This window comes from Wolffia australiana, chromosome 11 (assembly GCF_029677425.1).
Source record: "Wolffia australiana isolate 7733 chromosome 11, ASM2967742v1".
In the NCBI taxonomy this organism is placed as follows: Eukaryota; Viridiplantae; Streptophyta; class Magnoliopsida; order Alismatales; family Araceae; genus Wolffia; species Wolffia australiana.
The window spans coordinates 11,252,400-11,269,029 of NC_135845.1; the positions used below are offsets into that span (position 1 = coordinate 11,252,400).

The 16,630-nt window shown below is 37.1% G+C and overlaps 1 protein-coding gene across 1 annotated transcript; it reads left to right on the forward strand.

The window, feature by feature from the left end:
- Positions 1-299: 299 nt before the first annotated feature.
- Positions 300-3,886, forward strand: LOC144709858 (Nucleotide-sugar transporter family protein). The gene is made up of 9 exons (XM_078583512.1): positions 300-421; positions 1,451-1,534; positions 1,620-1,834; positions 1,951-2,029; positions 2,356-2,525; positions 2,668-2,854; positions 2,993-3,070; positions 3,154-3,352; positions 3,516-3,886. The coding sequence occupies exons 1-8, from the start codon at positions 371-373 to the stop codon at positions 3,295-3,297; spliced, it is 1,008 nt and encodes a 335-aa protein (XP_078439638.1). The 5' UTR covers positions 300-370; the 3' UTR covers positions 3,298-3,352; positions 3,516-3,886.
- The last annotated feature ends 12,744 nt before the right edge of the window (positions 3,887-16,630 follow it).

Sequence of the window (16,630 nt, forward strand, 5' to 3'; positions counted from 1 at the left end):
CTCTGTTCAAGTAGGGTTTTATTCATGTCACCGGTGACAGTGACGGTGATGTTGTCACGGTGAAGGGGCATGACGGGACACCCTATGGAGGGACGGTGACGGGAACATTACGGTTTTTTTGCATAAGCTGGGACGCATGACGGGACGGTGACATGACGAAAGTTTCGTCACGTCACCGTCCGTCACGTTTCGTCATCCGTTCCGTCACGTCCGTGGTATCCATGGACGGACGGATGACGTGAACGGACAACTGTAAGCATGATAATTATTTTTATTTTCATGGCTTCTATAAGTAATAAATTTGCAGAGTTATGAATAAACAGTGTCGCAAGCCAGAACAGTGTGCTCGTTCAGATCTCCGTGAAGGACAATGCGGTGGTACTTCGTTGCTTCGCTTCTCACATTTCTAACGAGCTCGCAGGTATGGACGCACTCATCAATCTCTCGATAATCTTCCGGATTCCGCATGATATTCAGTAGCTTGCTGCTTTCTTGTTGATTATCCCGGGGCCAAGAATTCTTTTTTCCCCTTATTTTTTGAAATCTGGAACGGATTATACTACCCAGAAACGGGATGAAGCTCAGTAGAATTGTGTGTTGTGTAATTCTATTCCCCTCGAGAGCATTGAACCGATGTAAAATTGAGAATAGACGCCGACAAATGGGCATCTGCTAGAAGAAAATTTCAAAGATAATGGTTTGCTCTTATTATCCCGGGAGACGAATTCCCTTTTTCCCCTTTTTCAGGACTTTGAAATTTGAGTAACAGATCATACTCCCCGTGTACGGGGTGAAACCAGTTTGAATTTTGTGTTGCATCGAACCCATGTAAATATGACAATGTACACCGTCATGTGGTCATATGTTCATACGTAATTTTGGATTCCCCATTATCAGGACGAAGCTTCGTAGAATTTTGAGTTGAGTAATTTTGCCAGCCTTGAGAACATTGATCGAATGTAAACTTGACAATGTGCACCTTCAAATGGTAATTTGTTCAGTACTGGATAATTGAGTGTTATTTGTAGGATATTTAAAGAAACACAACTCCCCATAAAATGGAATGAAGCTCCGCAGCACTTTGGGTTACGTGATTTTATTAGTCTCAAGATCGTCGGACAAATGTAAATTTGAGAATGTGCTCCCTAAACGGGCATTTTTCATCTTTTTTTAAGATTATGGTTTGATACATGATAATTGGGGGTGATATTGAAAGATAATTGAAAAATCAAATTACTGTGTTCAGGCCCATGAATGGGATGAAGATCAGTAGAATTTGAGTTGTGTGATTTATCAGCCGTGAGAGCTTCAAATGAATGTAAATTTGACAATGTGCACCATCAAATGCACATTCGTTCAAATTTTTTCTAGATAAGTTTTTGGTATTTGTTAATTTGGGAAGATATTGAAGGATATTTAAAAGAATCAGATTGATGTGTTTTACATTCAGGGAATATTGACTACACTCTCCCAGAGCAACGGAGGATATAAATATGATTATGCTACAGTTCCATTTCTTTCAGAAATCTTCAAGGTAATTCTCTTGAAAAAAAATTGCTTGGAGATCTTTTAGTATGTTGCGCAGTCAATTTAATTATTTTTCCGTTTTTGGATATCAGCTTCTTGTTTCGAGTATTCTTCTATGGAGAGAATGTCACTCGGCATCCCCTGCAATGATGACTACAGACTGGAAGAGCATTCGTCTGTTTCCTATTCCTTCTTTCATCTATCTCATCCACAACAACGTCCAGTTTGCCACGTTGACATATGTGGATACCTCTACTTACCAAATAATGGGGAACTTGAAAATAGTCACAACAGGAACCTTGTTCAGGTATTGTCCCAAAACACATGTCATTATGTAGTTTAGTTGAGGTTTTAAATCGGTGGAAATGTCCAATTCCTGATAAATATTTATTTGATTTCGTGATGTTATGTTTGGAATCATAGGCTATTCCTTAAACGGAAGCTGTCTAATCTGCAGTGGATGGCAATTATACTGTTGACTGTTGGAACAACTACCAGCCAGGTCACTTTCCTCTACCTTTTCTCTCCCCTTCACCACTATGTGCGTAACTTCCACAAATATTGATCTCATATTCATGGTATAATTAGGGTTATGAAGCTGAATCAACTGTCGACATGAGAAAAGTTTTCGTTTTACGATTATTTTGCATAGTTCTACCAGATGGAAATTTCTATACCTCTTTTTTTGTTGGGATTGTTTGCATTTTATTTTTTAATTCTTTCGGGATTCAACTATTCGACATACTATTTTTTATTTTTAAAATTTAGGGTGCAGTGCTGCTATTCATTACTTCCTCGTTGCGGGCATTTTTTCATGGTTAATTTCAGGTAAAAAGCTGTGGGGAAGCATCCTGTGACTCCCTTTTCTCGGCACCTATGCTAGGATATATTCTGGGAATCCTCTCTGCTTGCCTTTCAGCTCTGGCAGGAGTGTATACTGAGTTTCTAATGAAGAAAAACAGTGATAGCCTGTACTGGCAGAATGTGCAGTTATATGCGTATGTGCTCCTATTTGACCAGAAAATACTTTCACACCTTTATGCCATTAGTTTTTAAAATTATAATTTTTTCCCGATATTTTTATTCAATGGAATGACGATAAGGTGCCAAGTCTATAGTCATGTTTTTATCCCTTTTCAGGTTTGGTGCTGTCTTTAACATGCTCAGACTTCTCTGCGATGACTTTAGAAACGGGTTTGAGAGAGGGCCATGGTGGGGCCGTCTTGTTGATGGCTACTCCATCACCACATGGTTGGTTGTGCTCAATCTAGGATCCACCGGGCTGTTAGTTTCATGGCTGATGAAATATGCAGACAATATTGTTAAGGTGATCTTAATCGCTAATTGCAATATGTTCATCATTTTTATTGTTCCTGTTTTGAGAATACTTTATTTTTCGACAAGTTTCGTTTACTGTTCAAAATTAACTATCCCGCTACATTTATCTCTGTCCTCATATCAACAGGTCTATTCAACATCAATGGCGATGCTTCTGACGATGATCCTCTCTATTTTCCTTTTCAACTTCAGGCCCACACTCCAGGTAAAAAACCATGTCTGCATCTGTAACATCATATTGTGGCAATTTTAGTTTCGCTGCATTACATTGTCTCATCCTCCTTTCAGCTTTTCCTGGGTATCATCATCTGCATGATGTCACTTCATATGTACTTTGCGCCGTTAAGGATGCTAGTAGACCTCCCCCCAGACTTAAAATCCCAACTCGAGCCTCTCAAGGAAATTTCCACCACCAAGACTGATGAATCTTGAGGCAACAAGTTACCAGATTGAGAATGGTTCATGGTATTTTTCAATCACATGCCAGGTAAAATGTTTTCTTGCCTTTGGCTTCATTACAAATTCATTCTTCAAAGCTTAACTCCTGACTCAGTTTTATTTATTATATGATGATTTATTCAACACACTTTTGTTAATACAACACCAATGTTCTGATGCCTTCATTAACCTCTTCCTGTCCTACCAAGCAGGTTATGATGACCAAAGATCATCTCATAGACCCTAGGTGGAATATTACTGTCCCAATTTGTCAAAAGTTGGAACAATGGATGATATATTCGAGCATATAAGAGATGGGAAATTATCATTTGGGGTACGTTGATGGGCCTAGAAATATTGCCCCTGGTCTGCTGTGAAGCTGTTGATTATGCACTTTGATAATTGGTTGATTAAATCGCGATGCTGATATTGAATGATATGTAGGATGAGGTGAGAAGAAATTCTCCAAGGGAATGCGGAAGGATTATATATCCTTAATGTGATTTACTTTGTACCAGAAACCAATATTTTTCCCAAATTTGGAGATAGTAGAGGGAGACCAATTGTCTTCCCTTATCTGGTTTCTTTTGCGAATAATAATTATAATAAATTTCCAGAAAATCATTTTTTGTCTCAGGGATGATTTAGAAATTACACATATGACGAGGAAAAATGATTTTGCCGTCATCTTCGGATTCTAAGATAAATGAGATGATATCATACTTCCAAAAGTCAGCCAACATATGCTCTACTATGTGTTAGAAGAGATGACAGCAAGGGATACCTTTTCAAGTCAATTTGAAACGTGAAAATGATTTTTTCTTGTAATTCTAAGTATGGATGGAAAAAACTTTTATGCATATAATAAGTTTTATATGATCCAATCGTTCATGAATCATGAAGACTTGGAATACAAGTGATAACAATTTCACCTTGAAATTAGAATAACATGTCCACTAGCATACTCGCGATGAAAAATTATTTGTGATTTCTCTTATTTTCTATGTGTAATAGGAGTTTGAACGTGAAAAGGTTGAAATATATATCATGTTGGTTCATAGAACATAACAAGGTCAACGTTGTGAAATGGACACAAACATCAGGAAAAATGTTTATTGCATATATGCTACTGAGGAATGGAGAGATTATCATGTAGCATATAAAAGAAAATCAAAATATATCAAAAGAGAAGACAACAAGAGAAAAAAAAAAGGAAAAATTTGGTCCACAACCCATGTATTGTAAAAGACAGAATATTATCGTGCCAATCTGAACATAAGTAACATGGATATGCATCTAATGTTGAAGTGCTCAAACCTATTTTTTCAGAGTAAGTATACTAGTGGCATGCCATTTAAGCATAGGAGAGTCTTGAGTATTTTTCATACGTTTGAGATGAGATCCTTCTTAATATGCCTTTTGGTTTGATGTGTGACAGACTTGGTTTATTCCAAATTTATCCCAAATTCGCCCAAACTAGCCATATTTTGGTATGTTTTTTCTGCCTTAAACACGACTAAAGTAACTAGGATGTCACCCTGTAATTTTCAACAAGTATCAAAAGATAGACAGGTGATCATGTACCAAGTATCTACACCTCATAAAAGAACATGCTAGCGATTGAAATTTTTGCCATGTTGCTCTACATTTCTACTTCTTTAAGTAGGGTTACTTGAGACATGGAGATCTAGTAGTTTCAAAAAATATTATTATATTATTGTGTGAATCTGTTGTAGGTACAGAGAATCATAAAATTAGGGGGCTCAGATTGTGAAAAATAAAAGGTAATTACACTTAATTTACCCCCTCAATTTTCATCTTTGTATTATATCTGTAAATAATACTGAATTTATTAGGCATAAATAATCCCGAAAAATTTTAAGCATTTATGTTACTTGATTTTGATGATCTATAATAATGTTTTAGTGATAAATAACATTTTTTTTATTTGAGAAGATTTGGTGACTCAAAATTATCTCATTATATGTCTATCATTGTAATGATTTCAAGAAGATTAAATCTCTGAGATGTGTTTCAAGATTGGTGTGTGATTTTTGTTGCCAAATAATATGGGGAAAAATGTGTCAAGACTTAAGGTTTTTTCATCAACTTGAAATCCATAAAAATATGCATGACAATAGAAAATCAAAGTCAAATTCTTGGTTCTGGGAATACCATATGCCTAAATTTGAATTTCCTTTCAGATATTTTAAATTTTGGTTTCCATATTTCAAGTAAAATTTGGAGGCATTTATTTTAATATTTCCCCCAAAAGCATTGTAATCAAACTTAATAGAGAGGCAGTCAATTCTTCAGAATCCTTTTTGTGAAAAAAAATTTACCTTCTCTTCTATGAGGTAATTGATAAAATGCTAATGATCATGTTAATATCATGAAATTACATGTTTATTTTCATTAAATGACTATATGTATGTGTTATCAATACTAAAAGATTAAATCCACTTTAGGGTAGTATTCTGATTTTTGTGAATTCTTTGGTATTTCAACCAATTTTCATAACTCATACTCTTAAAAAAAATTCTAGAATCAGAATATATTTTTCTAGAATTTTCTGATGTTAAGTTCATAAAGATATTAATTTTCTAACTTTGCATGTATATATATTATAGTTTTAAGACTTCGAATTTAATTTATGAAACATTTTAAGGGTTTTTTCCATATTTTACCACCTTCCCATATATCACCATTTGATTTGATCAAATGGCAACCACTGAGCATTTACACCAATTAGCACAAATATTGAAATGATGGTGTTATGGTGTTGAAAGTCATGATGCCATAATGGACATCAGTGGCTGACGTATATTTATTTTTGTAATCGGCAAGCTGACGTGGACCAATATAAAAATCTCAATTTAAATTGTAATAAATGTGATCGTAAAGAATGAGAAAGAGGGTCATGTGTCAGAAACATAAAACCCATCACTTTAAGTGCAATGAATGGTACAAAAGGCAAAAATAATGGTGTGTGTGTGTCATCATCTCACTGGCAAGGATGGAAACCCTGTTGATGTAGCATAGCAAACCACGTCACCACATCACACATTTGATTTTTTAATCATTACACACGCTTTTCAAATTTTGAAAATAAATATAATCAGACTTGTTCAATGAATTTTTAAATAAAAAATAGCAACCAGTTGTAGAAAATGGAAGAATTGGCTTCAAGTTGAATTTAATCAATTTTGATTATTTGATAACATCCAAATATGGTCATGTTACTGCATAACTTGAAGTAATATGCATAACTTAATTGTGATAAATTGGATGTTATCAACCGTCCAGGACTTGGCAGGTGTTAGCACCATATATGGTCTAAAATATTTGTGGATACTTGTGCTTTTGGAAAATTTTCATCCAGGACTTGTCAGTGCAACCCCTTTTGTGTGGCAGAAACCCTTATCCCAAACTTGGATATTTCATTATTCATTTGAAACTCATGAATTCTGGGTCAGGAGTTCCTGTTTGGTAAAAAATCAAATGAAAGACCTTGGATAAAGAATACCCTTTCCTTGGACGAGCATGAAGCTTAGTCATATAGAATAGGGTTGTATTGCTTGATGCTTGAGTCAAAACATAATCAGTGGGACAATGCATTAGAAATTTAAATCCTACCCACTTCTTGTAAAAAATCTAAAATTATAGATAGGGGTTCGATATGGCATTTCAACCCCCTCCCCAAAAGTATGGGAGCATTCTAGCTCATACCATTCACACTCTTAGATCCTCACAACACCCCCCTCTACCTTTGAGCTGAAAGGTTCAAAATCAGAAAATGCGCCAAAAAAGTGCATGTGGTTCATCAATGATCTGATCAGACTTGAAGTTCAGTTTCTTCTCTACATGCAAGTTAGGAATTGAAACATCCAAAAGGGATGGACATAATGTAACAGGATGGACGATGAGTGGTGAAGGTGTGGAGTGTAACAGTATTTCATCATGTCTCCTTTCACGTCACTCATCCCTGATTTTAAAAAAATCCATCACATTAAGTCACATGTCTCGTGCCTTCATGTCACATCATTGTCAGGTTGTATCGAGCGCATCACTGATTGTTAAATCCTTTTCTGATTCACTCTCTCTCATGTTCAACCTCTCGCCCCTGCCTTCCTGCTGGAGCCTCTCTTGCGGCTACAAAAATCCTCTCTCTCCCTCTTCCTCTCCCTCTCCCTCTCCCTCTCCCTCTTCCTTTCTCTCTCTCTCTCTCTCCACCTCTCCCTCCTTCTCCTTCTCTCCCTTTCTCCCTCCATCTCCCTCCCTCTCCTTCTCTACATCTCTCTCTCTCTCCCTCTCCCTCTCCCTCTCCCTCTCTCTCCCTCCCTCCCTCCCTCTCCCTCTCTACCTCTCTCTCTCCCTGTCCCTCTCTCTTCATCTCCCTCCCTCCCTCTCCTTCTCTACCTCTCTTTATCCATATCCTTCCCTCACCTTCTTTACCTCTTTCTCTCCCTCTCCCTCTATCTTCATCTCCCTCCCTCTATCTCTCTCCCAACCCTGCAATGTGGCCATAACTTTCCAAAAAACTTGTTAACATGTGCAGAGAGGCTCATGCAAGGAGGGAGAGTGAGTAAGACAGATATAGAGAGAGATATTTTTTCTTTTTAAAGGAGAAGTTGTCCCCTCCAACAAGATGCCACGTCCCATCACGTAATGCATCCAAAACTTTCATCATCCATCATGACATCATCATACATGCAAGTGGTCGCATCTCCTATAACCATGACAGTCTCCTAGATCAATCTTTCACCACATCTTCCATCATGCCCCCATGATGTGATGGAAGATGGTTGTCAAACCCTTGTGTAGGTTATGAAGTAAAACTAGTAATTTGGCTCTCTTTTTACTCTATCAAAGTTATGATATTAATTCATATCTCTAGGACAACATATGTAACATGAAGTCCTCGTCATTTTAGTTAATATAAAATGTAATTTACAGAATAGAAAAATGCATATAGCTCTTGAAGGGTGTGGTATGAATTTATCTCTATGGTAATTTTCCCAGGATATGTGTGACATTAAAATGTCACAAGAAAAAATGGATTAGCTTTCAGCTCCCAAAATAGTTCAGACCATAAATAGTTATCACATTTAATTCCCTAATCCTGCGCACATAACATTAACAAAGTCCTCAATAGAAACTGCTTGAGTTTTATGAAGTTAATTTGGGTTATTTTAAGTTTTCCATGTTGTTTAGATAGTGAAATTTATAGTAAATACAACCATATTCATAACATGATAGATACATTATTTTAATGCATGAAATTGTATGCAAAAAACATAGTGATTCATTCATTTATCATGCCATAACTTACCAACGTTGGATTTATGCCCCCAATCAACTAAAATATGTCATTGATTACACAGCTTAACATTGATTAAAAAAACAGATCAAAAACTGAGAGCTTTGGTAAAACCAAATATATCACCTTTGCACATATCAACTCTATGATTTATTGGTCCAATGGATGAATCTCTTAGAGCCATACTATAGGACATCCCCAAGATGTGTCCAGGTGATCTCTAGAGTGTCCAGATTCATAATCTTTCCCTCAAACTATGCATCTACAAATCTGATTTACTCACTATCTAGTCTCAACAAAGTAGTGCTTGGGAAGAGCGATAAAAGAGGGGAGGGCACTCAAGAATGACTTGCATGGGTATCAAAAAAATGGATGCTCCTCTTTTATTATCTCTGGAAAATTTTCGTAAAATGCCACGTCCTTGAGAAAATTTCGTAGAAGTCCCAAAACTAAGAGTCCATCCATCAACGCCTAAAAATTTTATGTGTACAACCCTAGGTCTATGTATTAGTTTATTTTATAAATCAATAGGCTCAATAATCTTTACTGGCCAACCTTTTAAAATAAATACATTGCATATAGATTAATTAATAAAGGCTCAACTTGGCCTATTTGATATGTTGAGTTGACACCCTTCCAGGGCTACACCTTGTGGTCTAAAAGATAAAAAAGAGTATATTTAATCGTGTATGGAGCCTTTACCATCATAGGCTTTTATATCTATAATGCTTCATCCTCGTGAAACTTTTAAATAACTTAGGGCATGGTTTGATGGAAATATTGTTGGGTTTGGTGCCTTGGTTCGTCCATGGAAAACATGTTATATGGATGTGGAAGCATGTTATCGCTTCACAATCGATCTTTAAAACAAAATATTGAGTGTACCTTTTTGGGGAACTTATTCCACCCTTGACATGCTCACTTTGAGATCGTTTTGAAGCCATTCACGCTTCCGGCTTCTAGAAGTATCCACACGATCACTCGGCGCTTGGATCTCCATGTTTGCTTCTTCAACTCTTCTTGAAAATCTAGAAGATCTCCTCATCATGAAGACACTCTTCCTTGGATGAGTGGAGAAGATAGTGGAGAAAGGGAGGGCTCTCAAATTAGGCTTGCATGGGTGCTTAAAATGAGACCCCTTTCCCTCTTTATATTTCACTCAAGGCTTTCTCAAAAACCCTCCAAAGTAAAATATATCCACCAATCCCCTTATGACCTTGTGCATGTGACCCTCTAGTCCCATGTATCATTATAGTTAATAACTTTAATGGTCCAATGACAGTTATTGACCGAACTTATTAATTAACTATATCAACATATAGATTAATTAAATAAGGATCATTTATCAAAGGCTAAGTTTCCATCACGTGGGGTGCCAAGCTACACTTCGTGCTCTAGAAGATATCGAGTAGTCTTGAACTCTCTCATGGAACGTTTACCGTCATCGGTTACCGTATATGTATAATCCATCATCCGCGCGAGATTGTCGAACGACTAAGGGTATGGTTTATCGTCAAACCCTAATCTGTCATTCGATTAGTACTGATGTGTAATGTGGATCATTGGAGACTGTCTTCTCTAATAGCCTCACTACCTTGGCCACGGATTTTTCTGCATCATCTTCCTTGAGTTGATCTCCTCTTATATTGAGGGCGGATGATCCCGTCTTGACCACTCAATCATCTTTGTGAGCTTCTAACTACATTCGAGCTATAACTTATTTGAATCCCATGATTAGAGGATCGTATGTCGTAGACAAAATGTAGTAGTCCATTCACAAGATGTCCTTGGTGTCTCAGGTCAGTGGATCACTTGTACAACCGTGACATAAATCAACCTGATTGATGTTTAGGTATAATACCATTCAGGGATTCATACGGATCAATTCAGTGAACTCTTTCTCCAAAGAGCACACACTATCTGTCATTAGTGTCGCCACACTAATAGCCATAGGATCAACTATACTTATCGTATAATTAGGATCAGTTAGTGTTATTCTATCCGGATAATTCGATGTTCGTGTCGACTATCTATCGAATAGGAATATTTAGAATACATGTTTAAAGACTAGTGATCATTGTATTATGATCTCATCATAATTCACTAAGTCATTACACGTATTCATAGATATCATTATAAAAATCACACAGAATAATAATGAAGGCAAATATTTTATTTAATGAACTTAAATAACATGGTAGTGTGATTGGCTTGACGGCCACATAATATCCATCAAATATATGTAGCAAGTAAGACAATCACACATTCCATATCTTTTTCATGTTCATTAATATTACATGTTCATTATAGTGCATGTGTGATGCTTATAATGAAGTCCATGAATACATGATCAGGCTAAATGAATTACAATGAGATCATAATAAAGAGATCACTCTTTAAGCATACTCGAGAATGACATAAAAAGCATCCACATATAATAACACTACCTAGCCTCATTCATATGATGAGTATGGTCATTCCCGTAGCCATTAGTGTGGAGACGCTAAGGATAGATGGTAGCTTCTCTAAACGGTATCATACCAAAGACATCTTCTGGGAAGACAGTTGAACTTTGACTATGATCTTTGAATTCATAATCATGGAATCTAAGATAATCTTAGTTCGGGAGCATCGAGAAATTCACAGAGATAATTGAGCAGTCAAGATGGGATCATCCACCCTCGGTATAAGAGAAGATAGTTCAAGGAAGATGATGTGATGAAGTCCTTCGCCAAGGTAGTGAAATATCAAAGAAGATTTCTTCAATGATTTTCTAACCATCAGAACTAGCTATGATAAGTCATCCTAGGAGTGTCAAGTAGATGGGGGACTATACTTACATGGTAACCGATGATGAATAGATTCCCTTAGGGAGTCAATACACACTCCTTTGTATCTTTTAGAGCATAAGGTGTAGCTTGTCAACCCACAGGTTGGACACCAAACGTATCAATTAAGTTACATTGATCCGAAACTAATTAATATATATGACAATATAGTTAATTAATTTAGAAGGTTAACAAAGTTTATTGGGCATTTGGAGTTATCAACTAGACTGAAACACAAGCCTAGGGGGTCACACGCAAATGTTCTTTTGGATGTTGAAAGATATACTTGAGGGTTTTATGAAAATATGCACTTAGTATCAATAGAAAAAGGTTGTGAACCAAATTCACCTAGGCCAGAATTGTTCAAGGGCCTTCCCCTTCTTCTCCCTTCCCACATGGCTTCTCTCCATTCCCCATGTGTTTAGGACAACATAATGATACTGATGGAGGTTGAACAGAGCTCATCAATGTAAAGGAGTAGATTTGGCGTGCTAAGGATCATGTGGATACTTCTAGGGGCTACACACATGAGCAGCTCCACACGATAAAAAATCATGGATGTGATCCATGATGAGGTTATTCATTTCATGTTTATTGATGACATTGCAATTTCATTCAAGCCTTCCTCTACGAATTGTTTTGAGTCCTTCATCCAGATCCAGGCCTCTAGAACCCAGCGTGTTTATTCATCAAAACCTTATCATTCATTACAGTTTTAATCGATGTGCGGTAGAAATCATCATCGAATGTCTTCGCTGATAATTACAACACTTTGGCTAAGGATTTTACTACATCTGCTTCTTTGAGTCTAATATCTTCTTATACTGAAGGTGGATGATCCCATCTTGGGAATGCAATCACCTCCGTAGACTTCTTGTGACAGTCAAGCTAAGGCCAATTATAATATATCGTCAAAATGGAATTGTATGTCCATAAAGTGTCTTTGGTGTCTCAAATTTAGGGACCATGTGTACTACTTTGAAATGAATCAACCTGATCAATGTTAGGTATTATACCTTTCATGGATTCATACAGCTAAATCTGATTAACTCTTTTTCCCCAAGTGAACCCACTATATGTCCCTAATATCACACACTAATGGTTTTGGGCTTGTCATACTCATCATATGAGTGGGTCCTAAAAAACGTTATCCTTTTTGGATATTTTGACATCCCTCTTAAGTATCATTAGAGTCATAATAATTAGAATGCATGTTTTAACACTAGTGATCATTTTATTATGATCTCATCATAATTCACTTAGGCATGTATTTGTGGACTTCATTATGAGCATCACATGTGCATGATACAAATATATTGTATCAATCAAGAGGAAATGAGACGTGGAATATGCACTATGATTGCAGGACACATATATTTCCATCACGAAGATCTAGATTTTTCATAGTATATTTTAGACCCGTGGACCGCATTTATTAATACTTCTACTCAAGCCATGACTCATCTTATCAAATTCATATTCATATTGTAATAAATGTCATATTGATGATTATAATTGTCAAAATTATTAAATAAAGTATCTTTTAAATTTTGGGGACACTCATTACCTCTCACAAAGGAGTTATATCAACCTGAATTGAATGATGAAATCCAAGATATATGAAAACACATGACACATTTCATTCAGTAGAGAATTGAGAATTCAAGGGACCTGATTTTTTGTCAATTTGAATGTGTTATCTTTTTATTATTTGCCACATGGTCAATTGACACTATGTGCTTCATGTACTGAAATAAGAAAGATATGAAGTTTGGTTTTAATGTAAGAATACACCTAGAAGTGAACAGGAAACAAACATTTTCTTGAACTTAGTGATTATGATTACACTAAGAAGTGGATTATTGATTATTGGATTATATTATTCTACACTTCTTTAATTCTTTTAGATTCATTCGGTGATTATACCAAACTGTAGAGTTAATATAACACCATCTGTAAATCATACATTTGCTCTTGTCTTAGGATAACCTTCCAAAGTGTTTCTTTGGTGTTTTACATCCACCCCAACTCCCTCACATTAGATTCATAAGATCTTCTTGCCACTCGATACTTCATTTGGGTCAACCTTTGTCTCGATTGTCCTTCTACCCCAACACCACCCAAGTAAATATGATCTACGAGTGCTGAGGAGCATGTTGATAACCTTTTGCCTCCCAAGTTAATAGTAATACCTATCTTGGATATTTATAAACTCCTTTTGTGCCTCATGATCTAATTTTCCACGCATCCCTCCATCTTTCAATTACTCTATATGTCTCCTTAGGTTGATATTTTCTTGTACTAACCTAGGATTCATCAAATAGTTCCCACTTAAGGGTTTCCGCATATATTTGAGATTTCATCTTAATTACTGAATATTATTTCAAAATACAGGTCATATACATTGTCTGGATTATCTAATTCTTGTACCTGTTTGAGTCCATCATTTTCTTATATTCCTCGTGTATTTCCAACCCTCATGTATTTTTGAAAAAATATTCTTGTTAATTAATATTATCGTCACATCAATGATTATGTCTACTTCTTTGCATGTAGATCTTGATCTACTTTCACAAGTGTCTCTCCTTGCACCCTTGTGAATTAATATCGATTTGAAACTCATGCATTATTGCCTTCTCATTTTTTTCTATGTGGCATTTTTCTTCTATTTCTTTGATTTAGGACATTCGATAACTTTAAGTCCATGTTCAATATATAGGAATCAAATCAAATATTTAGACAAAGATCAACTTCTTTGTTCTCACTATGTAAAAGTATTTTCTTTTTCACTAGTTTATCCTCTTGGGTATTCTCATTATGTCATGTACCAATATGAACATTGTATAATTTATCCACAATATCCTTAGTTGTATCGTATCCTTCATTAGACCATTTACAAGAAAAGTCGTGTGGACTAGTAAATCATGTGCTCTATTTATAAATTGTAAAGGAAATCTCTTTCCTCTTTGCCAGAGTCTCTCACCTTCTCCCTCTTTATTCCAATACCTCCCTTTATCAAACCCCCCCTTCCATCTCTCCTACCATTTTAATTGAACACCCTCCAGTCTCTCTTCATTCAATTTTTTTCATTATTTCTCTCGTCAGTCATCCTCTTAAAATGTCTTGCTTCCCATATCAATAAATGATGCATAAGTCTTCTATCATTTACACTAAATTATCCTCTCCAATCCTCCTTTCCACATTTCATCCATTCCCACTTTCACTTCTTTCCAATCCCCTCATTAATCCAAACATTCATTCCTCTCTAAAACTCACTTCTCTACTCATTGTACATCATGAAGACTTGACATGCACATGGGTTTTCTATGAAATTGACAACATCCATGGCCATGTCTAAAGCGAGATGCTTTAAAGAGCATGGTATGCTTATAAGCTGAAAAACCCATGCATCATGTAGCCCCTGGTGGCACGTGTGAGAGGCCCTCAAAAGTCAACAAACCAGCCGTCAACGTCTTCCTGGAAGGCAGGTCAGCCATGCAAAAATGGCGACATCTGCTGCTCATCATGCCGTAAACAAACCCAGTAGAGCACGCTTCAACAGGGCGTGTCCAAGGCAGTTCCCTGTACTTTGCTTCTCTCCATCATCCATGTCGAAACCATGAGCTCACCCCACCCATCTTGCCTCCTCTCTTCGTCCTCTTCTTCCTCTTCTTTCTCCTCCCTCTAAATAACCCAAATTCTGATCGTCTTCCTCCCGCTCAACCCAGCTCTCTCTCTCTCTCTCTCTCTCTCTCTCTCTCTCTCTCTCTCTCTCTCTCTCTCTCTCTCTCTCTCTCTCTCTCTCTCTCTCTCTCTCTCTCTCTCTCTCTCTCTCTCTCTCTCTCTCTCTCTCTCTCTCTCTCTCCAGTTCTCTCTCTCTCAATCTCTCAACCCAGCTCTCTCTCTCTCTCAACCGTTCACTCTCTCTCTCTCTCCAGTTCTCTCTCTCTCAATCTCTCAACCCCGCTCTCTCTCTCTCAACCGTTCACTCTCTCTCTCTCTCCAGTTCTCTCTCTCTCAATCTCTCAACCCAGCTCTCTCTCTCTCTCAACCGTTCACTCTCTCTCTCTCTCCAGTTCTCCCTCTCTCTCTCTCTCCAGTTCTCTCTCTCTCTCGCTCTTTCTCTCTATGATGGACGGCATCGACGAGGTTCTTGGCTTGCAGGTTATCGGGTCCAGGACTGGTTCGCGGGCGGCTCCGAAGATCCAGCCAAGTTTTCTTTTTTTTTCCAAGAATTTTATCCTGCGGAGATTTTTTTCATCCTTGCCGAATGATTTTAGGAGGAAATTATTAACGTTTCTTTCTGGTTCGCGATGATGTAAATATAACTCTTAATTTTGAGTGTGATATTGTTCGCATATTGCTAGCGAAAATTCAGCTTCAAATTGGGCGGGGAGGTTTGCCGTTGATTTGTTCTCCTCTCTGGGAAATTTAATTTATAATTTGCACGCTATGAGAATGCTGTTTTGAGCTAGAACAATTCCACCTCTCAGTTCGTCGACATATCGCTCCTAATTCTACAACATTCCGGGTTTTGTTAGTTTTTCGACAGAAATTCAGCGGCAGATCGTCGACGAATGATCTTAATTTAATTCCTGTTTCTCACTCGGAAACTTGTTTTTCTTTATTTCCACGCCCCGAACTTTACCATTTCGACGAATAATCACACGTATTTCTTCATCAACGCGACCAGTTTCCGCAACACAACAATTTCTATGCTGCATCAGTGCATGATCGCACAAACACTTCTTTATTTCCTCCACTCCGAGTCCGAAATCAACAATTTTTTAATCTCGTCTTTGAAGAATTTTTTCCGTCTTTCTTTAATCCGAGACGATCTCGGACAAGGGAGGAAGAACGATATAAAAAGAATAGAGAAAGATAGTTGAAGTAGATGATAGAACGATAGATACTAAAAAAATATGAGATAGTTCGTAGTAAGATAGAGAGAAAAAACTAGAGATAATTCATAGGAAGACAGACAGCGAGAGAAGAAGAGTTGGCTGAGTGACTGAGAAGAGAGGTAAGAGAGATAATGGAAGAGAGAGAAAGAGAGAGAGAGATAGAAGGGTAGGCTGAGTGACTGAGAAGAGAGGTAAGAGAGAGAAAGGAAGAGAGAGAAAGAGAGAGAGATTGGGAGGATGTGGAGAGCAATGAAGCGGCCGACGGTCCCAAGAGA